The 18,418-nt window shown below is 36.5% G+C and overlaps 1 protein-coding gene across 3 annotated transcripts in view; it reads right to left on the bottom strand.

The window, feature by feature from the left end:
- Window positions 1-17,707, bottom strand: part of LOC149812076 (Sec14p-like phosphatidylinositol transfer family protein) — a 37,134-nt gene extending 19,427 nt beyond the window's left edge. For 2 of the 3 annotated variants that reach the window (XM_089992821.1, XM_089992823.1), the window contains exons 1-3: window positions 17,217-17,707; window positions 4,839-4,939; window positions 4,505-4,681 (exon numbers count right to left, since the gene is read on the bottom strand). In XM_089992821.1, the coding sequence (XP_089848947.1) occupies window positions 4,505-4,681; window positions 4,839-4,901 (240 nt within the window). In that variant the 5' untranslated portion in view covers window positions 4,902-4,939; window positions 17,217-17,707. The remainder of the gene's footprint in view (window positions 1-4,504; window positions 4,682-4,838; window positions 4,940-17,216) is intronic. The other variant, XM_089992822.1, reaches the window with a different exon arrangement.
- Between the last annotated feature and the right edge of the window lie 711 nt (window positions 17,708-18,418).

The following is an 18,418-nucleotide window of genomic DNA, read 5'->3' as shown; positions in this document are numbered from 1 at the left end:
ATCATAGGGTCTTTCCTTGAAAAAATAGGAAAAGGAATCTTCATGGGTCGCGAGAGAGAGATGCTAAAGTTGGAAGTTCTCAAAATGGATCCATGATCTCTCGGGGGCCGACCGAGGATAGAATCGCATACATTTTCTTCATCACGATCATCATTCTCCTCGTGATTGTTGTCGCCTCTGCCTCCGACATTGAAATTCAGGAGCTGGGTGGCATCTTGAACGGTGGTATGGAATTGTTGCACCATCTGGGTAAGGCTGGCGATGTTGGTCTCTAGGGTGGTCATCTGGGTTTCGACACCTCCAATTGTTATGTTAGTGTCTTCCGTGAATTGGGTGAAGGTCTCAAGGGTCAATTCGAAAGTTTAGTCTTGAGGCTTTCTGTAAGCCATAGAAACTTTGGTCTGATACCACTTGATGTGTTCTGATGAGCCTAGTTTAGGTTTTAGAGCTTAGGTGGGCTAGGTTAGGTTCAAGGTTAAGTCAAAAAGTCAATTTGGGTAATAGGGTAGGCTGGTGTTGGTAGGGTTCGGTAAAAAAATCTGGTACGCCCAAACGGTGTGATAGAAAAAATCCCAAAAATTAGGGGATGATTCTAGACAACTTAATGAGTGTACGGACCAAATTTCAGGATCAGGGGACTTGTATTTTAGGAATTAAAAATTGGACAAGTTGCACGATGGGATTGGGTTTTCTATAGGTTGGACTGGGTTTGGGTAAAACAGATATGATAAAATTCTAATTTTTTGAGGGTCCAATATATAGGTATCCTAAAGGTGTTTTGATCAAAAATTCATACCCAAATGACTAACGATCAGAGAGGGGGGGGACGTCCAAAGAGAGAGAGAGAAGAGGGAGAGGCAAGATCAATGCTTTATTTCATATCTCATACACCAAAATGAGCCCCCTTTATAGACTAAGGAAGCTCTCATAAAAGCTTCTCAAATAACAAAGAATAATTAAATCAATAACACCTACCTAGGTAGAACCTATTTCCCTACTTAGGTAATATCTCCCCTAATTCACTTAACGAGGGCCTAACTAACAAGATCCACTTGGGCTTCCAAGGTCCATTAAGGAGGAAACCCCAAAGGGTTGCACGAGTTCCATGGGAAGGCTTAATGACCTTGGGGCTCCTAGAGGATGGGGAAAACATGTCCTCCTTAGAGCCTTCTAAAGGGGACAGCCCTTGTGGGTCTCACTTGCATTCATTGTCTTCATTAAAGAGGGCACCCAAGGGTGGGTCCCACGCTACTGATGTGGTTGTTGGTTGAGGTGGCTTGCATCGCTGATGTAGAGACACTTGGCATGGGTCCCACGTGGTTGAGGTGGCTTGCATCAAATAGAGCTTGGATAACGGATCTGGATCAACCACACTTGGATCTGTTTGCATGATTTGAATCTTTGAAGCTTGAAGCTGGATCAAGGTCTCTCACGACTTGGTCCGCTTTAGTGTGCAGGTTGAAAAGGGCCCTGTATGTGCTCAACCAAGCTCCTCGAGCTTGGTTCAAAAAGTTTAGTTTTATTGTCAGATCTCTTGGTTTCGAGTAAAGTGACCATGATCCAATCCTATTTGTATCATCTTCCTCTTAAGGATATTACTCATATATGTTGATATAATCATTACAAGAGATGATTTGTAAAAGGTAAATGATACCAAGAAGTTAGTCATCATCTTTGAGACGAAGGATCTAAGAAATCCGAAATACTTTCTTAGATTAGAGATTACATACTGAAAGAGGGGACTTTTTTTGTCCCAACATAAGTATGCAACTGATTTGGTTGTGAAGGCAAGATTAGCATATGATTCAAAAAGGGTTAGTCCTCCTATGGAAGCTAATGTTAAGCTAAGAGCTTCAGATGGAGTGGAACTAGATGATCCAATGGTATATAGACAGTTAGTCAGGAGCCTGATATATTTGACTATATCTAGACTAGATATCACTTATGTTGTTCATGTAATCAATCAGAGTATAGGCTCCCCTAGGACAATTTATCTTGTTGCAGCACTCCGTATAGCCTGATATTTTGGAGGCTCGACCTGAGGTCGTCTCTCTACTACTGGTTTTTGTATTTTCCTTGAGTGCTCCCTAATCTCATGGAAAAGAAAGAAACAATAAAGAGTTGCTTTATCTACAGTTGAAGCAAAATTCGAGCAATATTTGGATAAAATGGTTATTGGGAGAGTTGGGAATTCCCATCAATGGCCAGACCTCCTTATATTGGGACAATATGAGTGTCATTCATATTGCAAAGAATCTGGAATTTCATTAAACTAAACATATTGAGATAGATTGTCACTTTACGAGGAGGGCCTATGAAGATGGAGTCGTCTCTTAAGCATGTGGGCTCTAAGAATCAGATTGTGAATGTGTTCATCAAGAGTCTTGCTACTTTGCACTTTAGTACATTTCTTTTCAAACTTGAGATGATTCCTCTTATATCATCTCAAGTTCGAGGGGGAGTGTTGAGACTTATGTATTATATTTGTATTATATTTAGTATGCTACCCCCTCTTTATATTTATGTGTACATTTCATTATTTTCATGGGTACTTTTGTATTTTAGCCTTAGTTAATGGAAGAGAGTAGAGTCAACTGTTTTTGTCTTGTAGTGTTATAGATGGGCGTCCCCTATTTCTGGTTGTAGCTTCTCATTCTCCAAACTAATGAAGTTTCTTTTAAGCTTCTCCTCTTCTTGTTCTCTCTTCTTCTTCGTGCTATTGCTTGATACTAGTAACCATATGATTTATACCTACCAAAGAACATTTCTTTAACCATGTTATTTATCATTTTAAAATCAATGAAAACAAGAAAAAGTATTTGGTAATACATATCCATGCCGTTGAATGAGCAAAAATCGCATAGTGTGCCATTTTATCTCAGAAAAAGTTTTAAGCACAATGCAACTTTCGCAATTGGAAGAGCAGTAACATTACAGTGCATGAACTGATCACGGTCAATGCTGAAAATAATATCACATACTATGTGACATGGACACTTCTATCTAAAAGGACACTTCTGTCGCACACTTGGATATAGCTTCCTTTGTGTCAGGTGAAGTCAACCGCACTGGGGTCCATTTTTGTCTGAAAGTGGGTTTGATTAACCCTAACTAAGTCCAGTTTTTTTTTATATTATATACATAAACACACACATATATATACATATATGCACCCCGCACAGAAGTTTTTTGAACTTGTCATGACACACCCTTGCACCCGCACCTATGTGACAGATTACATGGAATTAAGAAATAGACTGAGCCAATGTGACAAATACTGTTCCCATAAACAACAATTGTCTGCCCTATTATCTAAGCAATTACTTGGAATTTGAAACTACAACTAGAGTTAACCTGTATTCTTTATAGGAATATGATAATTTATGATCCAGAATTTGACTGCCAATATACAGCTTGATATATTTGGGCAGAACAGATTATTTAGACTATACTGAGCCATCTCAACCTGGACAGAGTGTTGTTTTAGTAAATTAGTCATTTCAACCTAGACAAAGAGTCTTTTGCTAATAAATTTAGGAACGGGTTTATACTTGAGCAATGTAAATTTGATTTCCCAACATCTATAAATAAATACCACAAATTTTCTGATCTTATATATAGCCAGATATCAGCCTTGGCTATATCTTGACAAGGCGAAATACGCCTTCAACATCAAAGGGACAGGCCATGCGATTGACTTGAGGAGAAAAAATCAAACTAATTTGTAAATAATTGAGGTGCGGTGTGTGGATTTCCTTCCTCTTTCTGCAAGTAATGATGATTAGGGTCAGAATGAGAAAAAAACTATGTACCAAAGATGATAGATAAGTCAATGCATGAATGATGTGCCTGATTCTGCCAATGATAATCATGATTGCTCCAACTCCAAACAATGAAGCCCCATGAAATGGTGATGACATCTACAGCTACAATACTAAGTATATTAAGATACCACTGAGCAAATGCCAATGGTGATGAAAGCATATCCAATTCTATCAGGTATGAATGTTCTTTTGACAAACTTAGTCAAATTCTATTATTTGAAAGTAGCACCATCATGCAACAATTCTTTTAGTACAACCAGTGACATGACTGCCATGCTTACCCAAATAAATTTCATCAAACTTTCATGCCAGAGACAGTAAGAATTGTTGTCATTGAGAAACAGCTAAAAAAGCATGTTAATATCTAGTGTACAGCATGTCATTACAAACTGGTGACCAACTTCAAGTCTATAATGCTATTTCCACATAGGCCACATTGGAACTTGTAATGCAGATTGCATGTTCTATGTACACATACATAACTTCAGTCGGCAATTTGAGTGCAAATATGAAAAGATGCATCATTATGCTAAAATTTCCTTAAGAGAATCTTTCCTAGTTATACACACACCAAAGTGCAGTGCAGAGAGGCAGTTTTATGCAAATCAAATAAAAAATAAAATTAAAAATTGTGGATGTGAACTATTTTATAGTTAAATATAGTGAGAAGAGTGGCATACCCAACAAATCTCTTCGGGCTTATAGCTGTATCTCCATTTCATGGTTTCTTTTATCATTTTTAAGGCCTTCTTGACATTCCAGTTCCTTGCTCTCAAATACCTTAATATTAGAGCATCGGTACAATAGATGGATAATTTACCTGAAAGTGGCCCTAATAGATTTCGAATTTCACTGACCTGAAAAGGAAAAAATTGTTAGTATTAAATGCAAATAACTTTGGGAAATAATCTGTTAATAGGAGCACATAGCCTCTAAATCTATAGAGTATTAAAACAGCAAATTGTTCTTTAAAAAAAATTTACAAGCTCAATAAATTTTACTAATCACAAATACCTTTTTCTGTAGCTCTTCAAATGATGGCTCTTTCTCACAGCCGTTCACCTTTTTTGAACTCATGCTTCTGAAGTTTCACCTGCAACTATTTAGAAAACAAACTGCAGAGGGATGAAAACAAGTGGCTTTGTGAAATCTGAAACAATTTCTTATAATAAAATTGTGAAGAGAAATGCCATTGGAACATCATCCATGAAAAATTGATCAACATTATAGCAAAAGAAAAAAAGAAAAGGTTTAAACAAGGATCCCCCATAGCATAAGCAGTAATATAATTTGACATTAGTAACAATAGCCATGACATAACTGTTGAAATATAATTTGTAATTGGTATTGTGACTCTATGGAAGAAGTGTAGAATCCTAGAGACACCATGAAGCTAAGGGGAATTGAAATTCTAAGAGTCACTTTGAAAATGTAAAGGTCATCTAAAAAATGTAGTCATCTTAATATTGTAAAAGCCATCTTGAAATGGCAAAGGGTGTCTTGAAATTATAAATGGTCTCCTCAAATAGGTGAGAGCTTCTTGGACTCTCCCAATGTTCACACCCTTCAAGCCTATAAATACCCATGTGTGGGTTGTACCTGGCAATGACGTGAGAATACAGTGAGTGCTTTCATGTGTGTTATCTATTTTTCTAAAAATTCTTTTCTAGGTAGAATCAAAATAGTGTCAGTGTATCTTATTCTCTATCAAAATTTCTTATAAGTTTGGTCTTTACCAAGCAACAATTCTGTTGTTCCAACAAGTTTTGGTATCAGAGCCGTGTTTGAGGAGGTCCTATTTGTTAAGATTAGCCCTCTAATATATATATTTGTATGTATATATAGATAGATATATAATATGTATATATTAATGTATATATATATATGTAAACTGGAATACCCATCAAGGGCATTCCGGTCATTTTACATTCTAATAGGCGTCAGCCCATTAGGGGCTGACTGTATTTTTTGTTTCTTTGTAATTTTTTGTTTTTAATGTAATGATGTGATGTGGGCAGCTCCAACTAGCTGTTGGAGCTGTGGGAGCAGCCCAACCTTTTGTCTCTTATGCTTTATAAATAGGGCTTCAAGTCCATGTACACTTCAATGCTTTTAGAGCATTTCATTCAATAAAAGAATATTTGTTTGACCCTTGTGTCGGTAGTGTGGCTTGATCAAGTGTTCTTTTTTAATGTTTGTGTTCTTGTAAGTCCATAAGCGACATTTATTTACTTTTGTGTTATTTCATTATATGGTATCAAAGCTTTGGTGCTCTTGAGTTGTTATTAATTCGGAAGAGCCAAGAGAAACATCGTGAGATTGGTGGAGCATCGGTTCGTGAGATCATTGCATCGGGAAACGTATTGTCAAAGAGCTCATCAACAAATCTTTGGTTATCTTCTTTTCTCTCACTCTTTCTCTCTCTCTCTCTCTCATTATTGTAAAACATGGAGAATGAAAGAGAAGTGATTGTCTCCATTCCTTTGTGACTCAATGATACTAACTATGTGATGTGGGCATTCATAGTGAAACACAAAATATGGGAAAAGGGTCTATGGGGTTTGGTTGATGATACCGAAAGAGAGCCTAAACTTATACTTACCAAGATTGAAAATAGAAAGGAAGTGGCTCTTAAAGGAGAAAAGATGTCTAAGGTCGTCACTGAATATGAGAAAAAATGGAAAGAGTGGAGGATGGGTCATTCCAAGATAATTGGATGGCGCATCAATAGTGTTAACATCAACAAGTGCTTTAGCTTAGCTAGTGATGCATGAAAGTATCTTAAATCAAATGGATATTAAGAATGCATTTCTTAATGAAAACTTGGTTGAAGAAGTATATATAAAAACACCGCTTGGTATAATTATTCCTAAAGGAAAGGCTCTTCGTTTAGAAAAGGCCTTGTATGGTCTTAAACAAGACCCAAAAGCTTGGTATGACATAGTATGCTGCAAAAAATCCTACTCTACGTCACAAACACAATTATCCTGAATATGTAAAAAAATAAATATATTAGAAAATTTTCATAAATTTGCTCTTTCTCAAGAAACCCTTAAAAAAATTCATCAGCCGAAGAAAATTTTTGAGAAAAAAATTCCAAAGTTTCATAATATCAATATAATCTGGTGATATTATCGTCATAGTACTTAGTAAAGTCAATTTAGCGATATTCTAAAAATATCAACATATTGTTGGCTCAGAAAAATCTCACTAAAAGAACACTTTCAAAATACAAGATATATGTGTGATAGAAGCCCTACTCTTGTCCTCCTAAACAAAAGAAATTGTTGTACTAGCATCTAAATATTGCAAAATTATAGAGGAAGTCATACTGTTTCCCTTTATTCACAAACAGATCCTGGAAGGATGGTAAAACAACTATTGTAGCAAACTACTCAATTAAAAGGGTTGTTTCTTCAGATGAAAGGATATAATTTATGGAATCTTGTCCTCCTAAACAAAAGAATCTGCTAGTATTCACATATTATGACATTATAGTGGAAAGTAGCACCATTTTTCTTTATTTTACTTTTGTTCCTGGAATGACAGTAGGCCAGATAATGTATCAAACTGCTGAGTTAGAAGGTGGTTTTTTCTCATATTAATGGATCCAATGTGAAAATATCTCAAGAGAGATATAGTGCTAAATACGTACAACCACCACAAAGGGAGAGGTGCACAAAGGCACAAGAACACTTAGAACAATGTACACAAAGGTACTAAAAGAGAACTCAAATGCAAAAATATAAAGAATTTTATTGAACAAGTTGGAGGACAATGCTCCCCACATTGAATGAAAATACAATAGGGGTTCAACCCCTTTTATAGAAGAGAGAAAGCCTTAGAGGGGCTCCCACTAGCCGTTGGAGGGGTCCAACGACTAGTGTTGGACCCCCCTCCAAGGATAACTAAGTCAACTTTAATAAAAAAGAAAAAAGGAAAAGAAGAAAAGAAAAAAGAAATAAATTACAAACATATTTACAAGTGTAAATATGCGTAAAATAGAACAAAAGACAGAAATACCCCTGGGGTTACATGAAGTGAAAAAATATATATTTATATATATATATAACAATCTATGTCACATGGGTGCAGGTGCGGGTGCGAGGATTCGGCACTTCCAAAAAAACCGGGTGCAGGGGTGCGGCAGGGGCAAAAATGTAATATATATATATATAGAGAGAGAGAGAGAGAAGGGGGTCAGGGGTTCCCCTGGCGCGGGTCGGGGTTCAGTTTTTTTTGCTGGTGTGTTTTTTTTGAAGACTTGTTACCCACGTTCTGCTTGTTGTGTACTTTAGCTCAACGGGACAAAATTGATGAACTGAAAGGATTGGCAATCTGATTGACCCAGCCTGCTGCGTTCTGCTGACTGTCATGATTCAATCATGTCTGAAACTCCCTGGTCTTCACGAAAAAAATATAAGCGAAAGGTTTGACGTGGTTTGTTGGAGAGAGAGTCTTCACGAGGCCTACGGTGCCACTGCCACGCCACTACCTAGGGTTCTTCAAATTTCATTTTATATACAGATGACAGCTAAAAGAAATTTATTGGATTTGACATGTGGAAAAGAGAGGACTACACAAGGCTACGGCTAAAGCACCCATCTCGTCAGGAGAAAAGTGAATACTAATAGCCAACAAGGCTCTACCACCACCATTATCATTTATTATGGAGAGAGAAAATCCTTGACGAAAAAGGATCTGGTTGGTTGAAGCATAAAGACTTCAAAAGGCTCTTGAATTTTGATTTTAATTTTTAAGGAAGATGGATCATCATTTTCAAGTTAACAGCATGTTTTCCAACGCTATGAATTAATTGTTTGGAGGCAGGAATAGCATGGGATGCCAACAAAGCTCGTCAGATGTTGTGGACACAAGTGCCCCTTTATAAAACAAGAGCAGCAGCAAGCAGCTGTCAGCAGAATTTTTTTTTTAAATTCTGTAGCCCATTTCGTAGGGCAATTTTTTTTTTTTTTAAATCCAAACAAAAATGAACCGAAATGACCCTGGGTGCGGTCAACGCACCCAAGATCGGGTTGACTGCACCCGCATCCGCACCCGCGTTGAGACGCGTCAATGCGGGTGCGGCACCCTACTAGCTGAATCCCTGTGACATAGATAACAATAGATACATATACATATATGTATGATATATATATATATGTATATATATATATATATGTATATGTATCTTTCGTCGTATACATATAAAAATATATGTACATAGGAGATACAATTTAACACCCTCTCTCAAACTTAGGGCGAAATGACCGAGAGTTTGCCAAGAAGAAAATTGAATCTGGGAGAGCATAGAGCCTTGGTGAAGAAATCTGCCAACTGATATTCTGAAGTCACGTATGGAAGATTTATAATTCTTTGCAAGTATGCTTCTCTAACGTAGTGGCAATCCATCTCAATATGCTTTGTGCGTTCATGAAATGTGTGATTTTTGGCAATGTAGATTGCACTCTTATTATCACAGCACAACTTAGTGGGTTCTTGAACCTGAATCCCCATATCCTGTAACAGTTGATGAATCCACACAATTTCCATAGTTGTAGAAGTCATGGCTCGATATTCTGCTTCTGTGGATGACAGAGACACATTTTGTTGTTTCTTGCATCTCCATGAGATTAGGGATTCACCTAAAAAAAATACAAAAGCCTGTAGTGGAGTGACGGTTATTTGGGTCACCTCCACAATCAGAGTCAGTATATGCAATCAAATTTAATTCAGAGGATGAGGAAAGAAAAACTCCCTTGTTGATAGTTCCCCTTATGTATCTGACAACTCGGAGAACAACGCCCATATGAACGGATGTAGGAGCATGTTGGAACTGGCTTGCAGTGTGCACGACATGTGAGATGTCTGGCCTTGTGATGCTAAGATACATTAGAGACCCCACAAGTTGTCGGTAGGGGGTAGGATCCTTTAACAGAATCCCATCATCGATTTTCATTTTTGATCCCACAATTTCAGAAGTTTCACAAATTTTATCATCAGTAATACCAGATTTGTCTAGAATCTCACATGCAAGTTTGGTTTGAGACCAAAAATAGCCTCTATGAGAATAGGCTACCTCAATACCAAGAAAATAAGTTAGATACCCCAAATCTGACATTTCAAACCTTTATGTCACTACCTGTTATCAACATATCATCAACATAAAGCTGTAAAATCATAATACCTGCATTAGACCTTTTGACAAACAGAGCAGTGTCAGTGTAGCATGAAACAAAACCATTTTGAACCATTTCTTCATTAAATCGATCATACCAAGCTTTAGGAGTTTGTTTTAAACCATAAAGAGCTTTTTGCAAACGAAGAGCTTTTCCCTTTGAAACATCCAAGCCGGGAGAAGCATCCATATATACTTCTTTATTAAGGTCCCCGTTTAAAAAAGCATTTTTGACATCCATTTGATAAATATTCCAATTTTTAATAGAGGCAATAGTGATCAAACACCTAACAGTGATCATTCATGCAACAGGATCAAAGGTTTCTTCATAATCAATGTCATATTCTTTACTATATCCCTTAGCGACAAGGCATGCTTTATATCTCTCAAGAGTGCCATCACTCTTGGTTTTGACTTTATAAACCCATCTACATCCTATTGATTTCTTTCCTTTTGGGAGATCTTGAAAAACCCAAGTTTTAGCTTTGTTGAGGGCTCTAAGCTCGTTATCCATGGCGTCCCTCCACTCTATTCTTTTCTTGGCTTCTCTAAAATTTCTAGGTTCTTGGTAGGAGTGAATAGCACTAAGACATGCCCTATGCTTTGGAGAAAATGACTCATAGGATATAAATCTAGAAGGATTTTTCCTAGATCTTTCGGTTCTTCGAGATTGGTTAGAAGATTCACTAAGGTCACTATATTTTTCTATTGCACTTCTAAAGGTACTTTTATCTCTATGTGTATAGGTAATTGGTTCAACTATTATTTCTTCTTCATGTTGGATGGGTTGTTGAGTACTTTCACTTCTACCCACATCCTCATTTACTTCATCATCACTAAAAAAATCTTCATTTCTAGATAATATTCAAACAAAAAAGAGTAACCGGCATTATCTTCATGAGCTTTGTGATCTTCAAAACCACTTATATTCTCTAAAAAGGTTACGTTTCTTGAAATATATAGTTTGTCATTTTTAATATCATAACATCTAAAACCTTTTTGTGTTTCCGAATAACCCAAAAATGCACAAGGAATAGCTTTAGGAGATAATTTATCATTTTTGTCGGTGAGGACAAAACACTTATAACCAAAAATTCTTAGTCTATTGTAGTCGGGTTCCTTTTTATATAAGATTTCAAAAGGGGTTATTTGGTTCAAATTTTGGATGGAAGTCGATTTATGAGGTAAACCGATGCAAGAGTCACTTCGGCCCAAAATCTTTTTGGAATTTTTTGAGAAATGAGTAATGTTCTTGTAGTTTCTATTATATGTCTATGTTTTCATTCAGCTAATTCATTTTGTTGAGGAGTTTTGGGACAAGACCTTTGATGAATAATTCCATTATTTTCAATATAACTTTTGAAATCATTTGAGAGATATTCTCCTCCGGAATCAGTTCTAAAAATTTGTAATTTACTATTAAATTGGTTTTGTATCATCATATGGAAAACCTTAAAGGTAGAGAACACCTCATGTTTATGCTTAAGGAAGTAGATCCAACTATATCTTGAAAAATCATCAACATAAATAACATAATATGAAAAGTCTCCCTTAGACACAACGGGTGTCGGTCCCCATACATCCGAATGCACAATTTCAAAAGGCTTAGTTGAAAACATAGTTCTTTGTCCAAAAGGTAAGCTTCTCATTTTACCAAGAATACAATCATTACGATTGAAGTTGTCTTTACATAAAGTTTTGGTAAAATGTAAATAAGAAATATTGACAATATTTGGGTCCCCAAGGCGTTTATGCCAAACATTTACATCCTTATGTTGGGCAACATTACAAAAAGATTGTTTTGGAACTTGAAGAAATTCCATAAAGTATAGATCTTCATTCCTAGAGCCTTCCCTAATCAACTTCTCGGACCGGTGATCCTGTATCCAACATTTATTTGATGAGAATTTGATATCACACCCATGATCCGATAGTTGAGAGACGGAAAGCAAATTTAAATTTAATTTTGGGATAAATCTAACTTTAGGAACAAAAAAACCTTGACTTTCAAAATCTCTAATTCCTTTTATTTCAAGAGAAGCTCCATCCGCCGTAGAAACAAAAGAGTGTGACAAATTTTTTGAGTATTTAGAAAGTGCAAAAACATTTGGAGTCATATGAAAGGATGCACCCGAATCTAAGAGCCAAAGAATCTTACCGGAAGGAGAGAAGGTGGACATGGCGGCTCCAGAAACGGATCCCTTGAGGAGATGTTGAAGAGCTTTCATTATTTGATTTAGAGATAATGTAGCATTGTTGGAAGTTGATAGTCCTTCCTCCTTGTATTGTTGGAACGTTGTAGACATAGCCACCATCTTTTTTTATTTAGGACATACCGGTTTAATGTGACCTGGTTCTTTGCAAAAGTGGCATATGATTTTGCTATAATCACTTCTTTCATATTGTCCACCATTTTCTCTTCCTCCTTGATTTTTGTTGAAGTGAGGGGGTTTATATGTTTTGACATTATTCCTTGGTCTAGAGACGGCGTAAGCACCCTCATCTTCATCTTTAGAGGGAACGGCCAACACACTTTGATTCGTTTTATTCATCCCCAATCAAGTTTCTTCTAAACTTAGCTTGGTAAGTACATCTTCCAACGGAGGAGAAGAGAAAGAAGACAAGAGAGAGGACTTAGTTTGCTCGAATTCGGGTCTAAGCCCATTTAAAAAATTGAAGTGATCCTCTTCAAGTTGTTTGGCCCTTGATTCAATAGCCTCTCCACTCCATTTAGGTTCTTGAAGAGCAAGTTCATCCCAAATGGTGGATAGCTCGGCAAAATATTCTCTAACGGACATTTCCCCTTGTTGAAGGGTCAATGTCTTCTTTTAAAGGTAATATTTATGGGACAAATCTCTCGAAGTATATATTCTTTCGAGATATTCCCATACTTGGAAGGCTTTCTTGAACTTCAAAATATTGGCATTTATCTTCGTTTCAACGGAAGAAAAGAACCATGAGAGAATTTTGTAGTTTTTCATCTCCCATTCTTCATGTCTGTTGTTATATTCTTCAAAAGCTTTTTCTCTTTCTTCGCCATCAAGAACCTTTATTTCACCCTTATCAATAATGATGATCTTAGGTTTGGGTTCAGGAATGGTTCCTTTAACATATCCCCAAAGACTTTTCCCCTTAATGTGAGCCTCCATATTACCGGCCCAAACATGGTAGTTGGAGCCATTTAATTTGAAACCAAGTGAAAAATGGGACTCTTTCTCACCCATTAGAGAAGGAAGAATGGAAAATATATACGTACCACAAGGGATTCTTAAGTCTTTCTTGTCGTAAGAATCTTCCAAAATATTGATGGAAGAGAAGTCCCTACTTCAATCACCAAGAAGCCAAAGGCACGCTTTACGAGGCACTTTGAAAAAGACGAAGAATAACTCGATCTTCAATCTCCAACCTTGCTCTGATACCATGTGAAAATATCTCAAGAGAGATATAGTGCTAAATACGTACAACCACCACAAAGGGAGAGGTGCACAAAGGCACAAGAACACTTAGAACAATATACACAAAGGTACTAAAAGAGAACCCAAATGCAAAAATATAAAGAATTTTATTAAACAAGTTGAAGGACAATGCTCCCGACATTAAATGAAAATACAATAGGGATTCAACCCCTTTTATAGAAGAGAGGAAGCCTTGGAGGGGCTCCCACTAGTCGTTGGAGCCCCTCCAACAGTTAGAAATCTAACCGTTGGAGGGGGTCCAACGACTAGTGTTGGACCCCCTCCAAGGTTGACTAAGTCAACTTTAATAAAAAAGAAAAAGAAAAGAGAAAAAAGAAAAAAGGAAAAGAAAAAAGAAATAAATTACAAACATATTTACAAGTGTAAATATGCGTAAAATAGAACAAAAGACAGAAATACCCCTGGGTTTACATGATGTGAAAAATATATATTTATATATATATATAACAATAGATACATATGCATATATGTATGATACATATATGTATATGTATCTTTCGTCATATACATATAAAAATATATGTACATAGGAGATACAACATATACATATAAAAATATATGTACATAGGAGATACAATTTAACATCCAATACATGGAAACTTCCCATTCTAGTACTGTAAATTATCCTCTAAAAGCATTTATACATGTAAAGGCTGAAAAGCATCTATGATCTATGGTGATCAAAGCATACAAATTATATATGTTCATTAATCCATTAGGTTTCTAATTTTCTACCATGCCCCTCTTCCACTTTAACGTCAAATGAAACTCTAGGTACGATCCAAAGCATACAGTTCTACGTATTCTTCAACTTATCAGTTTTCTATTGCATATACGATGCTCCTCTTCCACACTAATCCCCAATACTAATCCAGTGTTCGCCTTTTTGAGTCCTTGATCCAATAGTATTAGAAAATGCCACAGCACTGCCTTAAAAAGGTAGAAATGTTTAACCTGATACTGGGCCATTGCCTGCCAATGAGAGACTTTATTATCGTTGGCCTTCCCAAGATAAAATTGACATTCATCTTCTTGGAAGGTTGATCTGATTCCTATTCCCCGTTGCTAAAATCCCATGCCACCAAGCATTCTTTTCTAATGCTATATCCTCAGATTCAGGGGACTACTGCACTTGCATTGCTACCATTCTTTCAATGAGTCCATCAGCATCTATAGTGGAGGAGAAGAGATGGGACTGCATTTCTTCGCCTAAGGGAGTTGGAAAAGAGTGATAATTTTTCACCATACCGCCTTACTAAATTCAAATATATAGAAGCAAAACAAAGACTAGTTCTGCTTTAGGGCACGTTTGGAAGCAAGAAAATGGTAGGAAAAATGTAATTAGGAAGAAAAAATGACAACTTTTTCAGCCATTCCAAACGAGAGAAAATTTTTGAAAGGAAAGTTTTTCTAAAAAGTGTGATTTTTGATAGAAAAAATTCCTCCACCCCTATCAGAAATTCTTTTTTATTAGGGCAACTATTCACCCACAACACATCTTATCCCATGGGCTGCCACAAGAAGAGCTTCCTCCATCTTCATCTTCCTCCTACCCACCACCATTTCCAGCTCTCTCTCTCTCTCTCTCTCTCTCTCTCTCTCTCTCTCTCTCTCTCTCTCTCTCTCTCTCTCTCTCTCTCTCTCTCTCTCTCTCTCTCTCTCTCTCTCTTTTGGTCAACTACCCCTCTATCTCTCTGAGGGGTTGATCGACCCCCCGCTCTCTTTTTCATTTTTCTCACATTTTCTATTTTGTTTTTCTCATGCTACACAAACAAGTGAAATTTTTTCATTTAGAAAAGTTATCATATCAAAACTTTTCATAGGCAAAATTTTATTTTCCTATGAGAAATTTTCTTGCTTCCAAACGTGCCCTTAAAGTGATCTAAATTTCAAAAACTAAACTTATTTGCCCTCTATCCCTTATTTCCAACCTCTCTATGGCTATATGCTTCAAAATATAAGAGATCAATGTTTTTAAACATGCATGCATACTCCCACACATATCCATGAAGAGATGCACCTACACCTGCATAACAAGCATACATGTTTTTACATGGACACACGCACATGCAAAAATATGGTACAGTGAGATGCAACCATTCTTTTTTCTCTTCCCTCTTTTCCATTGTCAGTTTCTCACCTTGAATTTCTTTTTCATTTCTCTCTACCCTTTTTTCCATTCTGACTTTTTCATTATTTTTTTCTAGTTTCTAATCCAGATTCAACCAACCTTCTGAAGCAACTCTCCATTCAGAATATGAAAACTCCTGAATGATGAATATTAAGTTTATGATCTCAAGAAGACACATGAGCACTGTTTCCCCAGTCAAAAAACATTCAACTGATTGCATGTTGAAAAAAGAGATAAACAAAAACTTGCTTAATGGAACTATTTCAATCCTGTACTAATCCTGCACCAAAAATCCTAAAGGATTAGGAGGAAGAAGCAATTGAATCCTATGTTTGAAGCTTTTAAAATACCCACCAGCCTTATGTCATCCTTGTCATGTCTAAAGTTAAAAGCAAAACATAAAGTGAGAAGAAAGCAGGTTCCATAATTACACGAGATCTCAAAATAGAAGCCAAATGAACTTTGATTGGTCAAATGTGATCTTATTCCATTAATAAACGATGTTAAATCTATCTTCAAAATGTTCCTTGTTATCCTTCAATTTCCTTTGTTTTCTTAGTTTCTCTTTACTTTCCAATTAATGTGTTATTTTCACAACAAAACTAAGACCTGCTAGGCTAGGTAGCCTAGAATTTACCAATGTCAATTCATAACATCCCAGTGAAATATCATAGGCTTGGTCAGATGCAATATGAACCCACGGATGGAAAAGGAGAAACTTAAAAATATTGATACTCCTCCGATTGAAGGCCCTTTCTTTTTGCATCTCAGACACCCTAAAGCTTTTAGTTATATCAGCAAGTACCTAATGAGATGGGTGTCAGAAACTACCAATGTTTTTCTTCTTTTTTTTCCTTAACATATAAAGATCATCAATCCATTGAAGTTCCGCTGATAAATGACAAGTGACTAATATATGCAAGCTAGGCTAAGTTGTTCTGAATACATTCGCCACCCGACCAACTAAGTGATTGCACCATGCCCATCGAGGTCATCTCATTAACAATGGGTTATATTTGACAAATGTTTCCAGCACCCTTCCTCTCAGGCGAAAAAGAAAAAAATACCTTAGCATCATCTCCCCCCTCCACACTACTTGAATGCAAATTAACACTTACCCCCATCATATTTTTTTATGAGTTCTTTTTTCTCCCTCATTCTCTAATCAAACCATCAGATTAATTTGAAAGAACAAATAAATCCAAGTTCACCATTACAATGCCATCTTAGCCCAGTTCCAGTATTACTAATTTCTTAATCCTAGCCAACGTCCGATCAGCTCGCAGAAAGCAACTCAAATCAACGTTAGAAAATTGGTAATTTTTAGGGGGAAAAAAACGATCAAAATTGAGAGATCCCAACTTCCCCAACCAATCAATAAAGTCATCATCACCAAATTTAGTAATAAAAGTTGCAATGAAATTAAACAGATTGAGTTATAATCAGATAAACCAAGCAGAATCCAACTGACGACCCTATTTTTGTGTGTCAAATAACCCATAAAAATTCATTCCCCACCAACCAAAAAAAAAGTAATCTTCAACATAACAATAAAAAGAATATAAAGAAACAATTTTGTTTCTGTAGCAACTACAACAACACCATACCAGTTCAAAATCACCACCAAACGCTCCCAATCACCGATCGATGCGCTCGCAACTCTTCCCGGATCAATCTCCAACGACCACAAACCAAATTCAGCAAACCCCAAAATTGCCAACCATAAATACCTTCCGATCAAATCGCAAAAACGGATAGGGACGGGTTTCTCTGACCTCAGGAGCGACGATCGGATCAAAAAAGCTCGTGATTCGTCCTCTCCCCAGAGCCTAAAGGGAAACGGAGGGAGAAGAGTTGAATATTCCTCAACAAACCCCCAAGTAGATAAATCCTCTACTCTCCCTCACTCGTTTAATCCCTACAATTAATATCCACGGAACCAGCCAGCAAGCAACCAAACAATAGTTTTTCTTTTCTCTTTTCCTTTGCTTCGTCAATGTGTCTTCTTTTGTCGTGCGTTTGGGAAGAACAGGTGGGCATGCATGCACCCAAACAGCAATTGGATCTCTTTCTGGAGAAGAGAGGCCGCACGTTTCTCTGTATGTGAGCAACTTAATTGCACCTACCAATCAAACTAAGGAATAGGGTCCCACAGCTGCTTTGGCTAGCCTCGACTGTACCGTACTTTCTAGTAAAAACGATATCTTCCTTTCAAGAAAAGTTGTCTACCTGCCGTCTGCCGCAAGGTCCAAGCTGTGTGTACTCATGGGTTTTTAACAACTATAGGCCAGCCAATGTGCGTGATGGAAGGGTTTTTTCTTAGATTATCCAAAAAAAAGTTGTCAACGATTCATGGTTACTGAACCAATGGTTGAAAAATTATTATTTTTTAGTTTTTAGTTTTTATATATGGTCTACATGCTTTGTTTAATAGGGATCGATCTTTTGATCATGTTTTTTGACATATATGTAGGATTTTTTGGAGTTGAAAAATCAACCATCTATAATGTATTAAATTGTTGTGTTCAAAAAACCATATTTTTCATCAAAATGCAATTTAAGGGTGGATCTTTATAGTTTGGACCATATTGAACACATCTATGAGGTTAGATTTTGGTCAATGCAACATGCTTCTACGAGGTTAGATTTTTAGTTTTTAATATTTTCTTGTAATAGATCAAGCCATCTAAATATGATTTACATAGTTCGTTTGGTCAAAAAGTCGTCCAATGGTGTTGTCCAAGTAGATATTTTAAAGGTTTAAAGATCAATGATCCCTGATACATTAGAATTTCATGGTTAAAAGAAA

Source organism: Nuphar pumila, chromosome 17 (genome assembly GCF_984573655.1).
Source record: "Nuphar pumila chromosome 17, dmNupPumi1.hap1.1, whole genome shotgun sequence".
Lineage (NCBI taxonomy): Eukaryota > Viridiplantae > Streptophyta > Magnoliopsida > Nymphaeales > Nymphaeaceae > Nuphar > Nuphar pumila.
The sequence above is the reverse complement of the archived record's forward strand: the minus strand, read 5'-3'. Positions and strand labels throughout refer to the sequence as shown.